Source organism: Plectropomus leopardus, chromosome 16 (genome assembly GCF_008729295.1).
Source record: "Plectropomus leopardus isolate mb chromosome 16, YSFRI_Pleo_2.0, whole genome shotgun sequence".
NCBI classification, from domain to species: domain Eukaryota; kingdom Metazoa; phylum Chordata; class Actinopteri; order Perciformes; family Serranidae; genus Plectropomus; species Plectropomus leopardus.
The window spans coordinates 13,769,329-13,786,820 of record NC_056478.1 but is presented as its reverse complement, the minus strand read 5'-3'; the positions used below and the strand labels follow the sequence as shown (position 1 = coordinate 13,786,820).

At 40.8% G+C, this 17,492-nt stretch overlaps 1 protein-coding gene across 5 annotated transcripts in view; it reads left to right on the top strand.

Moving 5' to 3' along the window:
* Window positions 1–17,492, top strand: part of utrn (utrophin) — a 239,026-nt gene that overhangs the window by 180,411 nt on the left and 41,123 nt on the right. For all 5 annotated transcript variants that reach the window (XM_042503021.1, XM_042503022.1, XM_042503024.1 and 2 more), the window contains 5 exons: window positions 2,153–2,354; window positions 4,691–4,776; window positions 6,218–6,375; window positions 11,899–12,065; window positions 14,421–14,532. In XM_042503021.1, the coding sequence (XP_042358955.1) occupies window positions 2,153–2,354; window positions 4,691–4,776; window positions 6,218–6,375; window positions 11,899–12,065; window positions 14,421–14,532 (725 nt within the window). The remainder of the gene's footprint in view (window positions 1–2,152; window positions 2,355–4,690; window positions 4,777–6,217; window positions 6,376–11,898; window positions 12,066–14,420; window positions 14,533–17,492) is intronic.

Below are 17,492 nucleotides of genomic sequence, written 5' to 3'. Positions count from 1 at the left end.
TCTACAGACCTTATTGTGGTTGTAGTTCCGTAGAGAGAAAATAGTTCCTACGTGAGAGATTGCTGTTGAGTTTTTAATGTGTTTTTTGGCACTTTGAGCACCACAAGCCAAGTGCCATGTAGTGTCACTATATTTGAGAGAAGTCAGACATCTCTACAGCCGATATCTCCAACAGTTGGCAACTCACACCAAATTGATCAAGACTGATATATAGCACTACAGGTAAGAGGACAAATCTGTATTTTTATTTTGGGGTGAAATGTCCCTTTGATAAGTCTGTAATTCTATGTAAAAGCACAGCATCCCAAATGCATTCAAGGTACTAATTTTACCCATGTTTTGAGTTGGCAGTTCATTCATTGCAATTGTACTGAAGGGAGAAGTTTGACATTTTGGAACATACGTGCATTTGCTTTCTTGCAGACATAAACAGACGAGACATAACACGTTAATATGTGTTCTACAGGCTAGCTGTTTCCCCCCGTTTCCAGTCATTGTGCTAAGCTAAGCCAAACGGCTGCCTCATATTAAACAGATATGAGAGTGGTATTGATCTTCTCATCTCACTCAGCAAGAAAGTGAATCAGCACATTTGCCAAAGTGCCAATCTAGTCCTTCAGCTAATTTCATCTCATCACTTCGAGGAGTGTCATTATCTCAATACAAAACAGAAAAAGTCAGAACAACGCAGTAGAACAGAACACATAAGCTGTGTCCAGATCCATACATACTCTATACAGTATGCACTACATGCTGTAAGATAGTGCACAGAATTACATGAGCAACTGTGCAATTAGATAGTGGGAGAGTGGTCTGCATCAACAGCACGTTCAAAAATCTGTCGTAGTTGGTGTGCATGCTGTCTACTTTTAGTATACTTTATATTTTCTAATGCAAATACACTACATGCTCAAGTCTGTCTCAGAATCAATATGAAGTATTAATTTGGTTCATAGTAACTCATACAGAAATTTCAAACAGGTAAAATAAACTCATCCTGCAGATAGAACTTTGCTTATCCTAAGAAAATAATTCTCAGTAACGATCAAAATGACTTGTTAAGATGGAGAGGTCTTGTTGTTCTAGCACTATAAATAAGCAGAGTGGAGGTTGCACACACATCCCAAAAACTTTTACAGGTGCTGGATCAAAAAAATGTAACTTCGACAAGAATAAGAGAAGAGATCTGCATATTGTAGTCAAAACTCCCGACATTTTTAATCATGCCACATTTCTATCTAACAGAGATCTAACAGGTGCAAACACTATAAATAACATGGTATTTCAATTAGACACAATTTCTGTTTGTGTGTGGGTGTTGTTAGCAGTATCAACAACACAACAGCTGCTGAACATGTGTTGTATTTTATCTATTTCTCAGTTACTTTGTTTTTTCTCAGTGTGTTTTTGTGTGTTTGAGCAGCTGGCTACTCTGTTTATGTTGTCCCAAAGGACATGATTATCTTCTCTTGTTAAAAATGTTCCCCTCTCCTTCTTTCAGGACACATAAATGATAGCTAAAATATAGATGATGGAAGCATAATTGAGATATTGATATAAATATGATCCTTTTTTTCTTTTTCATTGAAGATGTAGCCGACAAATTAAATTAAAAGAAACTAGACTGCTCTCAGTCTGACATTTTTCCTCATTTGTCTTTTTCTGTTAAGATTTCTCTCTCATATTAATATTTCAGCACAATAATCCGTCTGTTCTGTCTGTACTCCCTGCGTACTTGCAGTTAGTTGTTTTGAACTATTTTGGATAAAATATCAGTCAAGTCTGCACTTTTTAAGTGCCTCTATGAATAGTCTGTGCCATTTTCAGCTCCTCATTCTGTTCAGATTTGGCATTTTTAGAAAAATCTGAGCTGTCGCTGAAAGCCCATTGAGCAAGTCGGAAGGTTACTAATGGCTCTGACTCGCTTTTTTTTTCTCTTTGTCCCCCGTCACCCCCTTTTTCCAAAACTTTTTCGTTTCTTCTTCTCTCTGTCCTTGTTAACCTTACTCCACTCCCCTCTCTTCTTCACTTTTCTCCCCATCCTTTTTGTTTCTGTCTCCTTATTGGTTCTCTCCTACTCTGTCCTCTATTCGCTTTTTTCATCCATCTCCTCTCATTCTGCCCACTCTCTTCCCCTCCTCTTCATCTGCAGTGGACCTGTTGGACCTCAGCGTGGCCCAAAACACCTTTGAGCAGCACAAACTCACCAACAACAATCAGCTGCTGTCCGTTCCTGACGTCATCAACTGCCTGACATCAATCTACGACGGCCTGGAGCAGGAGCACAAAGACCTGGTCAACGTGCCGCTCTGCGTTGACATGTGTCTCAACTGGCTGCTCAACGTTTACGACACGTGAGTATGCCATCTGTTCTACATTTAGGGCGCAGGAATGAGCCTCCTGTCTTTTCTGCATTGTCACAGATTATGATAAAACGTGGGAAGTCATCACCACCTGCATCCTCGCCTTTTGAAAATGTAACAGATGCATCAGTGTTGCCATAATATATAAAGTTTGTTTACCACGAATACAGTGTGTGAAATGTCTTAAATCAAATTGGATGAAAGTAGCAGAACTGATGCATCTCATCACTCTGCTCTCGTATCTTCAGATCTGTCTGTATTGATGTCGTCCATGCATAATGAATATGTCATACATATTTGCAAACTCATATGCTTTCACTCACATATTCTGGCAATGTCAACATGTTATACAGTTTGCACCAGTGAGTGCCTCTGTTGAAACATGAATGGCTGTTACACACTGTGTTTGTTGAGACCAGACATGCATATGAACATGTTCAAATACACTCTGCACTGGCCTACACTCTTAGAAAAAAAGGTGCCAACTAGAACCATAGAGGGTTCTTTGGCTTGTCCTTATACACTGTGTTTTTAGTTCGAAATAAAATCTTTTATAAAGTTTCCACTTGGTACTCTTTCAGGGTTTCACCTGAAACCCAACATTAAGGGTTATACCTAGACCATCCTTTATAGGTTCCAACATAGAAAGGTGATATGAAAGTTGACGGTTATCATATCGTGGACATTTGCTCATCTACAATATTGGAAAAAATGAACTGGATGAAAATTCTCACCTTTGTTTTAGTTATTTTCAAAAGGGAGACTTTCTACACTTGCTTACATTTTTTTTAAAATTGGCTTGAAGTCCTAATTATAGTGATGAAACATTTGTTCAACCAAAACTAACCCTTCTGTTTTCATTCCTTTAAGGGTCATTCTGAATGCTTATATTTCTGTAATATTGTGATACCATGAAACCGCAATATTTTCCAAGACGATTATTGTACAGCGAAAATCTCATGTTGTTGAAACCTTATTCAGGACTCTTGCCGGGGACTTTTCCACAGTCTGAGGGTGCTAACAAAAACACACCCAGGAGGCCCTACCATGAACCCTTTTATATTTCAAGGCTTAGATTTAGAGCCCAATCTGGGAGTTCCACTGAGAACCTTTTTATATTCCACTTATCATGGTTTTAGTTTAACAGTTTACCCTGAGACCAAGGGTAACTATATCCAGCAGCCTTGGACTTCCGGAGGTTCCAGGGCTGATGTGGTCCACCGCCACCCATAACAGTCATGATTCACAATCACATTTTGTGAAATCACTACTACTACTGCCTTTACTGTTTCAGTGGCGCTGTGGATCTCAACTCTACCAGGATGCTCAGTGACAGCTAGAAAGTTCTGTATCTCCAGCCATTAACCAATAATATAGTTTCTGTTCAATAAAGGGTACACAGTTAACCATTGTGTGGCATGGAACAATGGTAGATATATAAATTATGGCAGAACACAAATAAAATATATTGAACAAGGGGATTCCAGATACATTTAAAGTACCATTTAGTTATTTGAGAGTGAGGAGAGAGAGGAGATCTTTTAAGGGATTCAGTTGAGGTTGTTTGGGCATCTGATAGGATGCCACCTGGGTGCCTCCTGTTAATATTTCCATGCACGTCCAACTGGTAGGAGGCCCCGGGGCAGACTCAGAACATGCTGAAGGGCTTATATATCTCATCTGGCCTGGTAATGCCTCAGGATCCCCCAAAAGGAGCTGAAAAGTGTTGCTGGAGAGAGGGATGTCTGGAGTGCTTTGCTCAGCAGGCTGCCACCACAACCTGGATGGATGGATGCATGCATGGATGGATCTTTTAAACACCTTCTCCACGTCCTTTAAGAACTCTTTATTCCAAAAAGCATTCTTTGTAAAAGAACCCTTAGTCTTACAAAGGGTTCTTTAGAAGTAAATGGTTCCACTAAGAACCTCAGCCCTTTTGATAAACCCTTTTGAAACCCTTTTTGGCTAAGTGTACAGAGCATGAACATACTCTGTAATCACGTGTGTTCAACATCCTTACTAGTTCAAACATGATTTGTGGGTACACAGAAAATGAAATAATAATCTCACCATCTCTCTCCCACCATGATAGAAGTACAAGAGCGCGAGCACACACACACACACACACACACACACACACACACACGCGCACACACACACTTCACGATTATTCTCTTCCCAAGCACGTAATGATTTTATGTCACTGCTGCTGCATATAATTCAGATCTGAACTGAAGTGAACACACATAAACATGTTGTTTATACACAAACATGCACCCACAATTAATATAACTTTTGTCTGATGTCCGTGTGTTTTGTCCCTGCAGTGGCCGCAGTGGAAAGATCCGTGTCCTGTCAATGAAGATCGGTTTGCTCTCCCTTTCAAAAGGACACCTGGAGGAGAAATACAAATGTAAGTGCTCACAAGTAGGAGTAGTAAGATATCTGCTGATGTACACATGCACTTCATTGCATCACTGCCCCCCCCACCACCACCACTGTACAGGCCAGTCTGTGGTGAGTCCATCCCAGACTGCTTCAGCACTGCTGAAATCCCAGCAGTATTAATCAAACTCACAGACACAGAGAGATAGAGAGGATCCGAAGAACGGGCCGTCTAATTGCATGAGAGACCTCCTACGCGCTTCCCCTGTTCTTTATTTAATTTTCTATTCTGATTTATTTTTGAGGATTAGCGAGCGTGAATATAGGCTTGCTGCACAGGGAGGAGACTGTCATTTTGGCTTCCTGCTCTTTGTTTCTGCTGCTTTATCTCTCTCTGTCTATCTTCCTCTGCTGTCACAGCTCACACCATTGTTCATCCATCCAACAGTGCCACTTTGTCTTCTGTCCTATCTTACTTACTCTTGCTTCCCTTCTTTTCTGCATCCTCCTTCCCCTCTTCCTCTCTCTCCTCCCTTTCTCTTGCCATGGCATCCCTGAGCCTATTCGTTCCACTGGCAGTTTCTATTAGCCTGAGAAGGGTATCAAGCACGCTTGATTGCGTCGTTCCTCCTTTACTCTTTTAGAGTCTCATTGGCTGTCAGTCCCATGCATATAGCTACACTGCAACACACACACACACACCTAACCAGGCATGCTGCCATTCGACACTCTTTTGTGACAGTTGCGCATGTCAAATGTAATCTTGTAGCAGAAATAGTGAGACGGAGATGTGGGTGTTGATCAGTGAGATGACACACGAGTCGTGTGAAGGAAGGGGGTCACAGACACACGTCATTGCTGGTGTTTGCATGTACCACGCGCGCACACACACTTAACAGGAGCTGGCATCGGGGCCAGGCCTCATACAGAGATCAAAGTCAGCTGCAAGCAGAGCAGAAAGACCTGTCATGCCCTTCATTTCTCCCTCCCCCTCCCCTCTTTCCCCAGATTACCCTCTCTGCTCTCTTTGCTCAGTTTGTGCATGAGCCCTGGAGATGTTCCATAACTTAGTCTAAAATATAACGTGTTAACTGGCCGAGCCTGGGTGTCACTGGGCAGGCATCCATATCCAGTGCAGCTCTGTCAATCTGCTGGAGAATGTGGCGGAGTGTTGCAGGCAGGGAGAGAGAGATTAGAGGAGAAAGAGTCTGGCATGTGAGAAGTAAGACAGAAAGATTAAAAAATGCATCTTTTTGCTGATTTTTTTCTGTGTCCTCCCTACCACCTCCTACCCGCATTTACACACATTAACTCTCTCTCCCACTTACCATCACACTTTCTCCCTCTACATCTATTTATACTTATGTCTTTTATTTTAAATATCACCCACATGCTTTGACTCTTTCTCTCACTCCTTTCTCTTTTTTTCCTCCTCTCTCCGCCTCATCCACCTCCCCCTTCCCCCTCAGACCTCTTTAGCCAGGTGGCGTCGGCAGGTGACACATGTGACCAGAGGCAGCTTGGTCTACTGCTGCATGAAGCCATCCAGGTACCAAGGCAGCTCGGGGAGGTGGCCGCCTTCGGAGGTTCCAACATTGAACCCAGCGTCCGCAGCTGCTTCCAGCATGTATGTTCACACATAGACACACACAAGCATGTAGATGTGCACTGAACGTATTCATGTCGATGTAGTTGTACGCAAGTTTACACACATCTAAGAATATAAAAGCACATAAGCTCACATGATGGTCTTAATCCAATCCATCCAACCCAAAATCCATGTTTCCTTTCATTATAAAGTCATAATTCTTAACGTGTTATCAGTAAAATCAGTCCATCTCATATAAAAAGTCAAAAATTTACCAAAAAATTATATAACAGTCTCTTACCAAGTGGATAAATTGCATCAAATTGCAAAATATGAAACTAAACAAGATGATTCAAAATGTTAATTTTCAATAAAATTACGCGGCAACAGTTCTTATTATTGATTAATCATTTAAATATATTTAAAGCAACATGCAAAAAAAACCCCTCTCAGCCTTCTGTGGGAGTAAACTGAGTAGTCTGGGGATTTTAGATTGTTGGTCGGACAAAATAAGCTATTTGGAGCTGTCTCCTTAGGCTCTGGCAAATGAGAATGGACATTTTTCCACTATTTTAGGACATTTTATAAACCAAAGTTCTCCATCAAGAAAATAATAAGCACACTGACTGCTAATGAAAATGGTATTTGCACCCCTAACGCAGGCTATGACTTGGTAAGGCTTATAAAGTTTGCCTGAGCCAGAACACTTTGACCAAATTTATAACAACTCAAAGTGGCCTACAGATTACCTTTTTCCTGAGTTTTAAAAACTAACCTGTCAATATATTCAGGGAACATTTAGGGGTTTAGTCCTGTGGTAGTGCTGCAATTGAGTTGAGTACCCTCTCCAGACACAGCGTTCACAGCTTTGTATCCGCTTAAAACAAAACTGCCATCTGTTGCAGCTTAAAGGAACGGTTCACCCCCAAATCAAACATGAACACGTAACCTGTAACTATGGTGCCATATATCAATCTAGACTGTTTTTTTGTGAGTTGCAGAGGGTTAAAGATGATGCCTGACTTTTGGTGCTCAAAGTGCCAAAAAAATCTAATAAAATGAACAGCTATGTCTCTTTCCAGAAATCATGACCTGGTTACTCAAGATAATCCACAGAGCTTGTTGTGAGCAGGAACTATTTTCTTTCTAACAATCTATACCAGCCAGTCGTATCAGCACACAGAGGGAAGCGTGCAACTACTAATAGACAAAAGCTTGTACTCATTTCAGGGCAATTATAAAAATGAATGGCATTCTCTTTGAGCTGTAACGTTTGAAAGCTAAGTTGTGCTACGTGAGTTAGAAGTTGATGTACACTTCCTTCTCCATCAGAATACGGTTGGCAGGAGTAGATTGTGGTCATGATTTCTGGAGAGAGACATTGCTGTTGAGTTTTTCAACTGTATCTTTCTGACACTTTGAGCACCACAAGCCGAGTGCCATCTAGTTTTATAATATTTGAGAGAAGGCAGACATCTCTACGACAGATATCTCTAACACTTTGCAACTCACAGCAGAACAATCTAGACTGATAAATAGCACTACAGATAAGAGTCAAAATGTATTTTTTTGATTTTTCGGTGAACTGTCCCTTTAAAGATTAAATGGCTGATATATTTTACTTTAATCCAAAGAAGATTTCTTGCATGGACTGCTTCCTGTCACGCTCTGTGAGCCAGCTTGTGACATGAATCAACACCTATCTGATGCAGTGTTCAAAAAGCTGAACATTATGAGCTTTAAAAAGATGGGATTTATTGTTGGCCTATTCTACGGCATTGTAACTGTCTGCCAACATTTCTACCTTGGCTTTTTTTTCCCTGTGTGTTTGTCTAGCTTTACGTTCGTGTCAATGTTTCAGAGTCACAGTAACTGGTGGTAGGTCAGAGAGGTCAGTATATTTAGAGTTACATTACTGATAATAGTTTTTGGCAGGTAATCAGTACTGTAAAAGATTAAGTTTCAGTGCATCTTCCCAAAGCTAATTGTCATTAAGCACCTCAGTCTCCTCCGTGTTTCCCAGAGATCTAACACCTGCCTCTCTCAATCCTGTAAAAGTGCTTCAATATTTAAGCTCTGCTGACCAACCATGAAGACTCAAATGGCCTCCAGTCTTCTGCTGGCTGTCCTCTAGTGTTTTACCGCGGCCAGCTAACCACTTTCCTCTGGTTTATCTGCGGACGTTACTGGCATTTAATGATGTCTTCATCCTCCCAGGATCACTGTTTCATTTTTCTCACTCTCCCTCCCCTGGCTCATGCTTCGGCAGCCGTAAATGAGAGCCAAACATTAAAATTAGGGAGCTATAAATTTCACTGATCTCCTGTGCTGCGCCTCTCAAAATAGCAGAGTGAGGCGTTTTTAAACCTTCTCTCTCTTTCTCTCTCTCTCTCTCTCTCTCTCTCTTTGTGTTTTTTATTCTCAAAATAATGAAGAAGGCAAACACAATTCACTCTCTTGATGACATACTAACACACGCATGCACAAGGAGAGCAGAGCACGCACAAGCACGTGCTCTCATTGCTCCCAGACTTGATCACGAATTGCTGTGCCAGCTGTAGTCCAGTGGCTCATTAATCATTCGATCATCAAACCAAGTTGGCAGGTAGAAACCAGACTGACACACACAAGCAAAGCCCTCTGCCACCTGTGTGTCAGTCTGCCCTGCCAGTGACACTGCAGTCACCCAGTCCATTTGGTTTAATGGGCTCGTGATGAATGAGTTGCACCGCTATAAATATGGCCTCTTTCACTGTTCCTTTGTCACTCTCCTTCATTTATCCATCCATCCGTCTATCTCGCCATCCTTTCAGCCACCCTCTCATCTGCAGTAATTAATCTGTAAGTGCTATAATTCTGCCGTTAGATGGCATGGAGGAGGGACGGGAGGTGAAGAGGAGATTAGCGTATGGGCAAGGAGAGACAGAGAGGTATTCTGATTGTGCAGGGGAAGGTCAAACGGAAAACTGAAGGATGTAAAGATGATTTGAGATGTCATCAGGGTAAAAGTTTCATTGACGGAGTTCTCATTTGTCAACCAGTAACTTTTAGAAGCCTTGTGGTAGTCTGACCTTCAACCCATGTGAAAGAATTTCATAAACTTTTAAGGGTTTCCAAGTTACAGAATGGACATACTGTATACTTCAGTGAACACACACACACACACACACACACACACACACACACACACACACAAAACACAATAATTGACATCTGAAACAAATTTAAGTGAGTGAGTTTCAGAACAGATACCAAATCAATACTCTCTTTGATTCCTTACTTTTGAGAATATAAACATGTTTTTCTTTAACTGAACTTAAACTTCAAAGTTCAATGTTGTCTTAATATAGACAGCTGTGAAAGAACATGACTGATGAAATACAGTCAATAGTTGGCACATTTTTGAGCTCTGGTTTTGGGACTTTTACATTTAAATGAAAACATGTCATGAGTGAAGAAGAGCAGAAATATATAATATTTGTTGCCAGTTTTTGATACTTGACCTTTTTTTTTCGATAGTTGGTGCTATGAAAACATTTAATTAACCTTATCACACACCAAAAGCCCACTCATAATTGTTGTTTTTGAAAAACGGCTGCAAACATTAATTAAAACGGCAGATGCCTGATTCCAGTTTGACTCTGTTTTTAGTTTGTTTTGTTGCATGAATTTATTTTCAGGAGGGTATGCTAATAAAATTGAGCCACTTATAGTTTTGCACACCATAAGCCTTAAGAAGGGATCAGAGAACTGCACACGAACACGTTCCCACGCGTGCACGCGCGCGCGCGCGCACACACACACACACACACACACACACACACACACACACACACACACACACACACACACACACTCTATATTTGTTTTGATTATTCTCTGCTCCTATTTCAAATGCACTCAGCCCTTCGCTGCATTTGCTGCCCTTTTTCTGTGTCAGGGATGATGGAAAGGTCGTCTTTGATTTGTTTTGCGGTAACAACAGCCATGTCAAAGCTTCTCACCCTGTGTATGCTTTTCCAACTGGCTCTTTATAATCTGCAGTTGAACAAATATTCCCCTGAAATAAATTTTGTGGGCATTTCTTGTGTCCTGTAAAGTTTAAAGGAACAGCATTTGTAAAATGGACACTTAGCCAGTTGTTCTTGGAAAGGCCTTGATATTGTTTCATATCCAGAGTATTTAAAACAATAGAGGCTGCATCGTGCATGTAAAGGTTACATAAACAATAACACTTCAAAAGTTTAGAGCAGCAGTTAAGAGTAGGAGTTTGGGGGTGTTTTTCATAGCTACTTACACAGAGCAATATAGCTGTTGGCTAACAGTAAAGCTGTGGACGTGTAGGACAAGGGCAGCGAGGATTCTCACATCAATCAATGTTTATTGTTAGATATTTCAACCAATAAATATGAATAAATATGAGTGCTCATAAAAGTTATTTAGTCTTGGTCCACAATTTAACGCCGTAATGCGCCCAAGGGAGTCGTCGCCTTAATATGTACGGTCATCTTAAAATTGTCTGCATCTTTATGAGGCTCTCAGTAACAAGCAAAGAATTATAGCCTGTTATCTGTTCATGCAAATGCATGTTTCTTTATCATGCCACAAAGTGTTCTGACAGTTTATCAGCTCTGTTGAACTTTTATATAAACTGTAAATTTCGCATGGTTGCTGTCAGGACGTAGCGCCAAATTCTGGGCCCTATGCTTGATCCATGTCTCTCTCATGCACCTTTGAGTTCCAGCTGCGTTTACAGATGAAGGGCTAAACCATTTAACCCTTTTAAACCTTTGAAACTTGGATCGACATCACTGTCTTGTGCTGTTTTCAGATGCGTTTCACAAGTATTTAGACCTTTCATCCCTTAGCAAATTTGTTAAGTGTCTTTCAAAAACATAAGAAAGACAAGGAGCAATTTGATAAGAAATGTTCCACAAATTGCAAGAAATAAGATGATTTTGAAAATTATTTTTTCATAAAGCTTGGGAAAAATGTCAAAGGAAAAAAGAAAAAAAGCTAGGGAAAAACTGTATTTAAAATTATAATAATTACATATTCAAAATTATGTTACAGAATCATTAGAATTTATAAGCAATTTCCTTCAGGGAATTTTCTTCTTTTTTTTAACTTTTGTTTTTCTTATTTTGCTACCGTTCAGGTAATTATCTGGTACTTTATAACCGTTTCTTGCAAATTTTTGCCTCATTTCTTCTCAAATTGCTCATTGCATTTTTCCCATGTTTTTGACAGAAATCATGCAAATTTGGTCAAAGAGATAGCTTGCTAGTGAAGAGATAAGGGGGGGCTCAGAGAGCTTCCACTATTTTTTATACAAAGTGTAGTGTTTAAGCCATTTTTTTCAGTCAATGTAATTTTAGTTATGGCACTAATTACCTCTAAAAGTTTGCAAACAAAACTTTTCATTTGAGGCTTTTCGATGGGCTCTCTCCCACTTGGGACCTTAGCAATCAGTCTCATCTTAACCCCCACTACCACTCCCCTGTTTGCTGCACTTTTGATGTGAATGCTCCTAACTTGTGGCCCTGCCTCTGTTGTGTGCAGGTGACCAATAAGGTGGAGCTGGAGCCCCGGCAGTTTATCGACTGGATGCGTCTGGAGCCCCAGTCTATGGTTTGGCTTCCTGTCCTGCACAGAGTGGCTGCAGCAGAGACGGCAAAACATCAGGCCAAGTGTAACATCTGCAAGGAGTGTCCTATTGTTGGCTTCAGGTAAACACACTCAAAATCGAGACAACTGTACAACATGCGACACACAAACACCAGATGTGGCACTGTTCTGTGTTGTTCTCTCCTGGTTGAGCATAAAGGGCAGATCTGCTCTGGAGGGCAGGCATTTATCTAAATGTCAACAGCTGATACACCACTGACTAAATACCATCCGGTGGTTTGCAGCGAAACATTCACACATACTCACAAAGACGGCAACACACTCGTACACACAAACATACGGTGCGCTGCCACATTTGCAAAGTTCACAGAGAGCTGATTGGCTGGCAAACAATCCATAACAGACCACCCTCTGATACTGTGCTGGACTGACAATCAGACACACACACACACACACACAGAAACAGCATCCTTTGTTTTAGTTATCTCACACTTATGCGGTAACAACAGCTCAACAGCCGTAGTCAATTCATCATAAAATTTTGTTTTCCACTGACCAGTTGTGCAGGGAAAAGCTTTTTCACGTGGCTGGAGATCTGTGTAACACCATCCCAAGCGGAGTACGGTTGCAGGATTGTCCCATTCAGATCCCTTGCTTTGCCAGCAGAAAGAGAAATACAGTCAGACATTTGATGAAGCACACGTCTCCCAAGTTCTGTCATTGATCGATGAGCGGGAGCGACGGAGGGAGGGGAAGGCTGAGAGCAAGAGAGAAAGAGGAAGGAAAATGCATAGCAGGCATTTTGCAGATTTCATTTTTTCCACCCTCGCAAGTAGGAGTAGTTTCCACACAAGCACAGAACATTGGATCATCCAGGAACTCAAACACAACTTGAACGAGATATAGCAGATATGTTTACATTTGATAAATGTCAAGTCAATTGGTGGAATGGTTAACAAGCCACCAAGCCACATTCAACATGCATCATTTCCTGTGTGTTCAAGCAAACTTGTCTTGAGCTTCATTTATATTCTTATTCTCAGTTTTGAACCTGCTGACAATAATTAAAACATAATGGCTTCTGCTCCATAATGCCAGTGAGACAAAAGACCTTCATGGCGTTTTTAATATTATAATTTGTAGGCCTAATAATGTAACATTGGATGTTGACCTTTATTTTTTAGAGCAGTTTTATTCCTCTACTTTGGTTTTAATATCTTTCGGTCATGTATTGCTGTGATTTAAATCAGTGATTCCCAACCAGCGGGACGTGTAACCTTGTGAGTATTTCTGCAGGTGCCACAGGGGTATGTGGTTGAAAAATCGTGGAGTAGATCAACTTATTTGAATAAAATAAAAATTAATTATGATTTGACTGAAGAAAAAAATATATATATTTGTGTTTAGGTGGATAATTTCTATCATAATAGCTCGCAAAACATTAGCTGTGTGGCTAATTTATGAGCCAAAGGTTTTTATTAGTAGTAAATGATTATTCCAGGTATAAAGTAAACCCTCAGGTGTTACCAGGGAAAACAAATTAAGGCTTTCCTGGTTATTTGACTAACTGAATATTCTTTTTTTTTCTTTGGACCACAGCATAAGTAAGGGACAATACTCGACAAGGTGTCTATTATAAGGAATAATGGCTAGGGTGGAGGCGTGAACTGTCCTACACACACTGGGTTGTCCTGTTAATGGACGCCTCATTGAGTATTAGTTAGTTATTTATCTTTTCGTCACTAAGCATATAGACTACAATCGTGCACAAAAGTTTCTTAACAGACAACAGGATGTTACGTTAAAAGGCCGATAATACATGTACCATCATTAACCAAAGTTGTTAGTGTATAAACTCATTAATTAAACGCCACCTCTGCACCTCTGGCTGTGAAGGTGAATTAACGCCCCCTCCTCGTAGTAATATGCTGCATGTCAGCATGTAATGGCGCATTTCACTTGGTGGTGTCATGTGCGCTGTTGCATCCTTTGATATATGATGGTCTCTCGTAGCTCATCAGTCAGCTAACCTTGGGAGAGCTGGAGAGGAGAGAGAGATAAAAGACTTAAGCTATTACGTCTGAATGGCTCCTGTCTCAATTGAGCTGTTAAATGGCCTTCTGGCTACAGCTGCTGCTGAGGACAACATCCTGACAGTTGTTGTCACGTTGTTGTGTTTTGGTGGAAATCCAACTGTCTGTCACACTGTCAGCATATCGAGGAGGCTTTGTGTGTGTGTACGTATGTGGATGATTGTGTGACAGTAAAAATCGACAGCTCTTCAGGAGGCCCCAGCGTAGCCTGAAGATGAATCACGTTGCAGAGATACATATGTGCTCCCTTGCACGCACTCACACCTTGAGGACATGAAAGTGACATCTGCACACACCACTTCCCAAGTCAACTTATCTCACTTTTCACCTCCCTTTCTTTCCTCTCTCTCTCTCTCTCTCTAGGTATCGCAGTCTGAAGCATTTCAACTACGACGTGTGTCAGAGCTGCTTCTTTTCTGGGCGCACTGCCAAGGGCCACAAGCTCAACTACCCCATGGTGGAGTACTGCACACCGGTGAGGGAGTAACTCACACATACATAGAGGCACACTTTGTTCAGCAGCTCATCTCTTTTCCAAGTGCTTACACTCTTCGCTCTTCCATGTAATGAAGGCACCCACAGTCGCGCTTACAGCAACACATTTATACTGATTTTCAATTTAAATCCATTACTTCACACTGAACACAAGCTGCTGTCTTAATTGGCAAATATTTTGTACTTCTATGAATGGTTATTTGTATTCTGAGTACGGCGACAGCTGAGCGTTTCACCCATATGTGATTGGTGAACATCTCCTTCCAAAACCATGAGCATCAATATGCTGCTAATAACATTCATCTCATCTGAACGGGATCATTGCCTTGATGCATTCAGGGTGCCAGATTGCTCTGGCAAAAAAAAAAAAAAAACAGGGTCTTCTCAAAGAACTTAGCTAAACTTTTGTGGCAATGCAGCGCCATTTGCCAAAAACTGCATCAGACACTCAAATATAAGTATGTGCATAAATATGTAAGTATGTGCATAAATATGTGCAAGTGCTCGAGGTATTTGTACCTCAGGACCAATGACTGCATATAAAGAAGGACAACAAGTCTGCACTTCCTCCCACTGTACAAAAATGAAGCCAAAATATCCCACATACAGCTGCTGCCATCTTGCACTGGCCATTTGGAGCTAGAGTCTGCACAGCCTCACACACTTAAAACAAACAATATCGGCCACTTTCACTCAGCAGTCACGCACAAACTCACCATCCCTGAACGGCTAACTACCCTCAGGAGTTTCTTAGGATATCACAGAGCTTTCCTGTTACACCTGTAGTACTTTATACAAGATTTATGAAGACAGACTCTGAGGCAGATAAGCCTTAGTGAAACTGTTCAACCATATATTTGTGCTCTTCACCCATAGACTAGTAGGATTTGTGAATTTCTCATAATGGCATAATGGCAACATACAATCCCTTGAGTACCAATTTCCTGCGTTTGCAGAGAAATCACTTAATTTGTCCCTCAAGGTCCGATCAAGTAATGGTTGATCCATTTGTTTCTGAAACCTCTCTTTTCTCCTTAACCATTTAGCCTTTTTTTCCGTGCTGGCTTTAGCTCATTTTCACATTAAACTGGGTCTACCAAAATCGCTACTTTTAGCAAACAGCCCTAGCATTAAAGATGGAACGTAAAACTCACAACACTGGCTGGCTGCCGTAAGTTTCCATTCAGCCTGTAGCTTTCTACAAGTTGTTATCCTGACCTGATAGATGCCTGCTAGGACAGATCATTCTCAACAGTAGCAGACTAGTGTGTAAGATTCCATTTTATGCTCATTTTCAGGTTCATACTTCTCTGTGAGAACACGTTAAATCTTTTAGTCTTCACAAAAAAAGCACATTATTTTCTTAACTTGTCTGACTGAATATTCTTAACGTCCCTTCTGTCTGAAGCACTCTTCATGTCTGTTTCCTTAAGACCCCTTCCCAAAGAAGCCTAGTTGGCCCTGATTGGTCAGTGTTTGCAGGTCTTCCACTTTTGCGCTCTTGGTAGACTGTCATTGCAGACTGTAATTACTGTGAGGGCACTGTAACAGCAGTTTCTGCTTTTATTTAATGTGGTGACATAACAACTTCATGGAAGTCCTGACAGCTCTATTAAAGGAACAGCATCTGAATACAGAGTCTTGAATTCATCTAAGCACTGAGCACTTTAATACTTTCGCAATATTTACGTAGCAGCTGGATCTGCTTTGATCTAAAAAAAAAAAAAAGACATGGAAATCTGACCTTTTACAATATGGGACTTTTAAATGTAAGCAATGTGAAAATGTTCAAATGGGCCACGGAGGATTAAAATATAATGCTTGCTTTTCATGTCACGTTCTTGGGGCATTGAAAATGTTTCTGAGGGCCATCATTGAACCGCGGACTGCACTCTGAGAAACTATGTCCTTGAAGTTAAGGTCAGGACTCTGAAATCAAGTTGAGTTGAGTCATTCCCCCCCAAACTCAGAAACCATTTTGCCCTACAGCGTTGTTGTTGCTGTTAAAGCGTTTCATACAGTATTGCAAGTGTAAACCATATTTTTATCTCCTCACTGTGATGAATCTAAGTTGGCATCACTCCTGCCACTTGCCTCTACGTCCCACTTCCCATGCAGTTGATTTCTCCACTTGTTCCACAATCAACCCTCCCGACAGACCTCTGGCCTAATTTGAATTTTCATGAACAAATGGTAAAATGCTTGCAGCTCTCTGAGGTCTTTTTATAATTTCTGCCAGAAAGCAATATTTCACTTTACTACTACGCAGAGAGAAGAATATTAGAAAACGGGGAGCTTGGCAAAATTGAACGTTGCCCTCCCTCTCAATTAGGATCGTGCATTCGTGGGCCAACTCGTTTCAATATTGCTTAACGTCAAACTTTGAGTGACTCGTGTGGGGACGTTTCTCATTTCTGTCTTTTAATTTGCTTTTTCAATTTTGCAAATGGGATAGATATTGACTCTGGGGGAGCAGCTGTAGGGCGTAGTGATCATTCTTCCCTAAGTTAAGATGCCCAGCAGCTGCCTGCTGCAACTTTGAAAAAACTTTATCTTTTCTGCTGTGTGGCAACGACAAACACTTAAAATGTTGGTAAAAGATTATTACGCAGCTATAGGGGATGTTAATCACGCAGGAGTTTACTGTTCAGCAGCTCTACTGGAAAAAGGAAGAAATTAACAGGGACTTCAAAGAGGCCTCAACATTTCCCTCCCCATTTGTGTCACATCCTAAAATCAAAGTGTGTTTCATTTGGATTTTTGACAATGATTTCTACACAACCGTATAAAATAAGTATTTATTATTTATTTCCAAATTATTGCAACGAATAAAAAGCAAAGCAATTCAAAGTCACAAATAAAGGCCAGTTCCAGGACCCAAAAATCAAAATAATTTTCTCTTACCTGTAGTGCTGTTAATCATTATTGATTGTTTTGGTG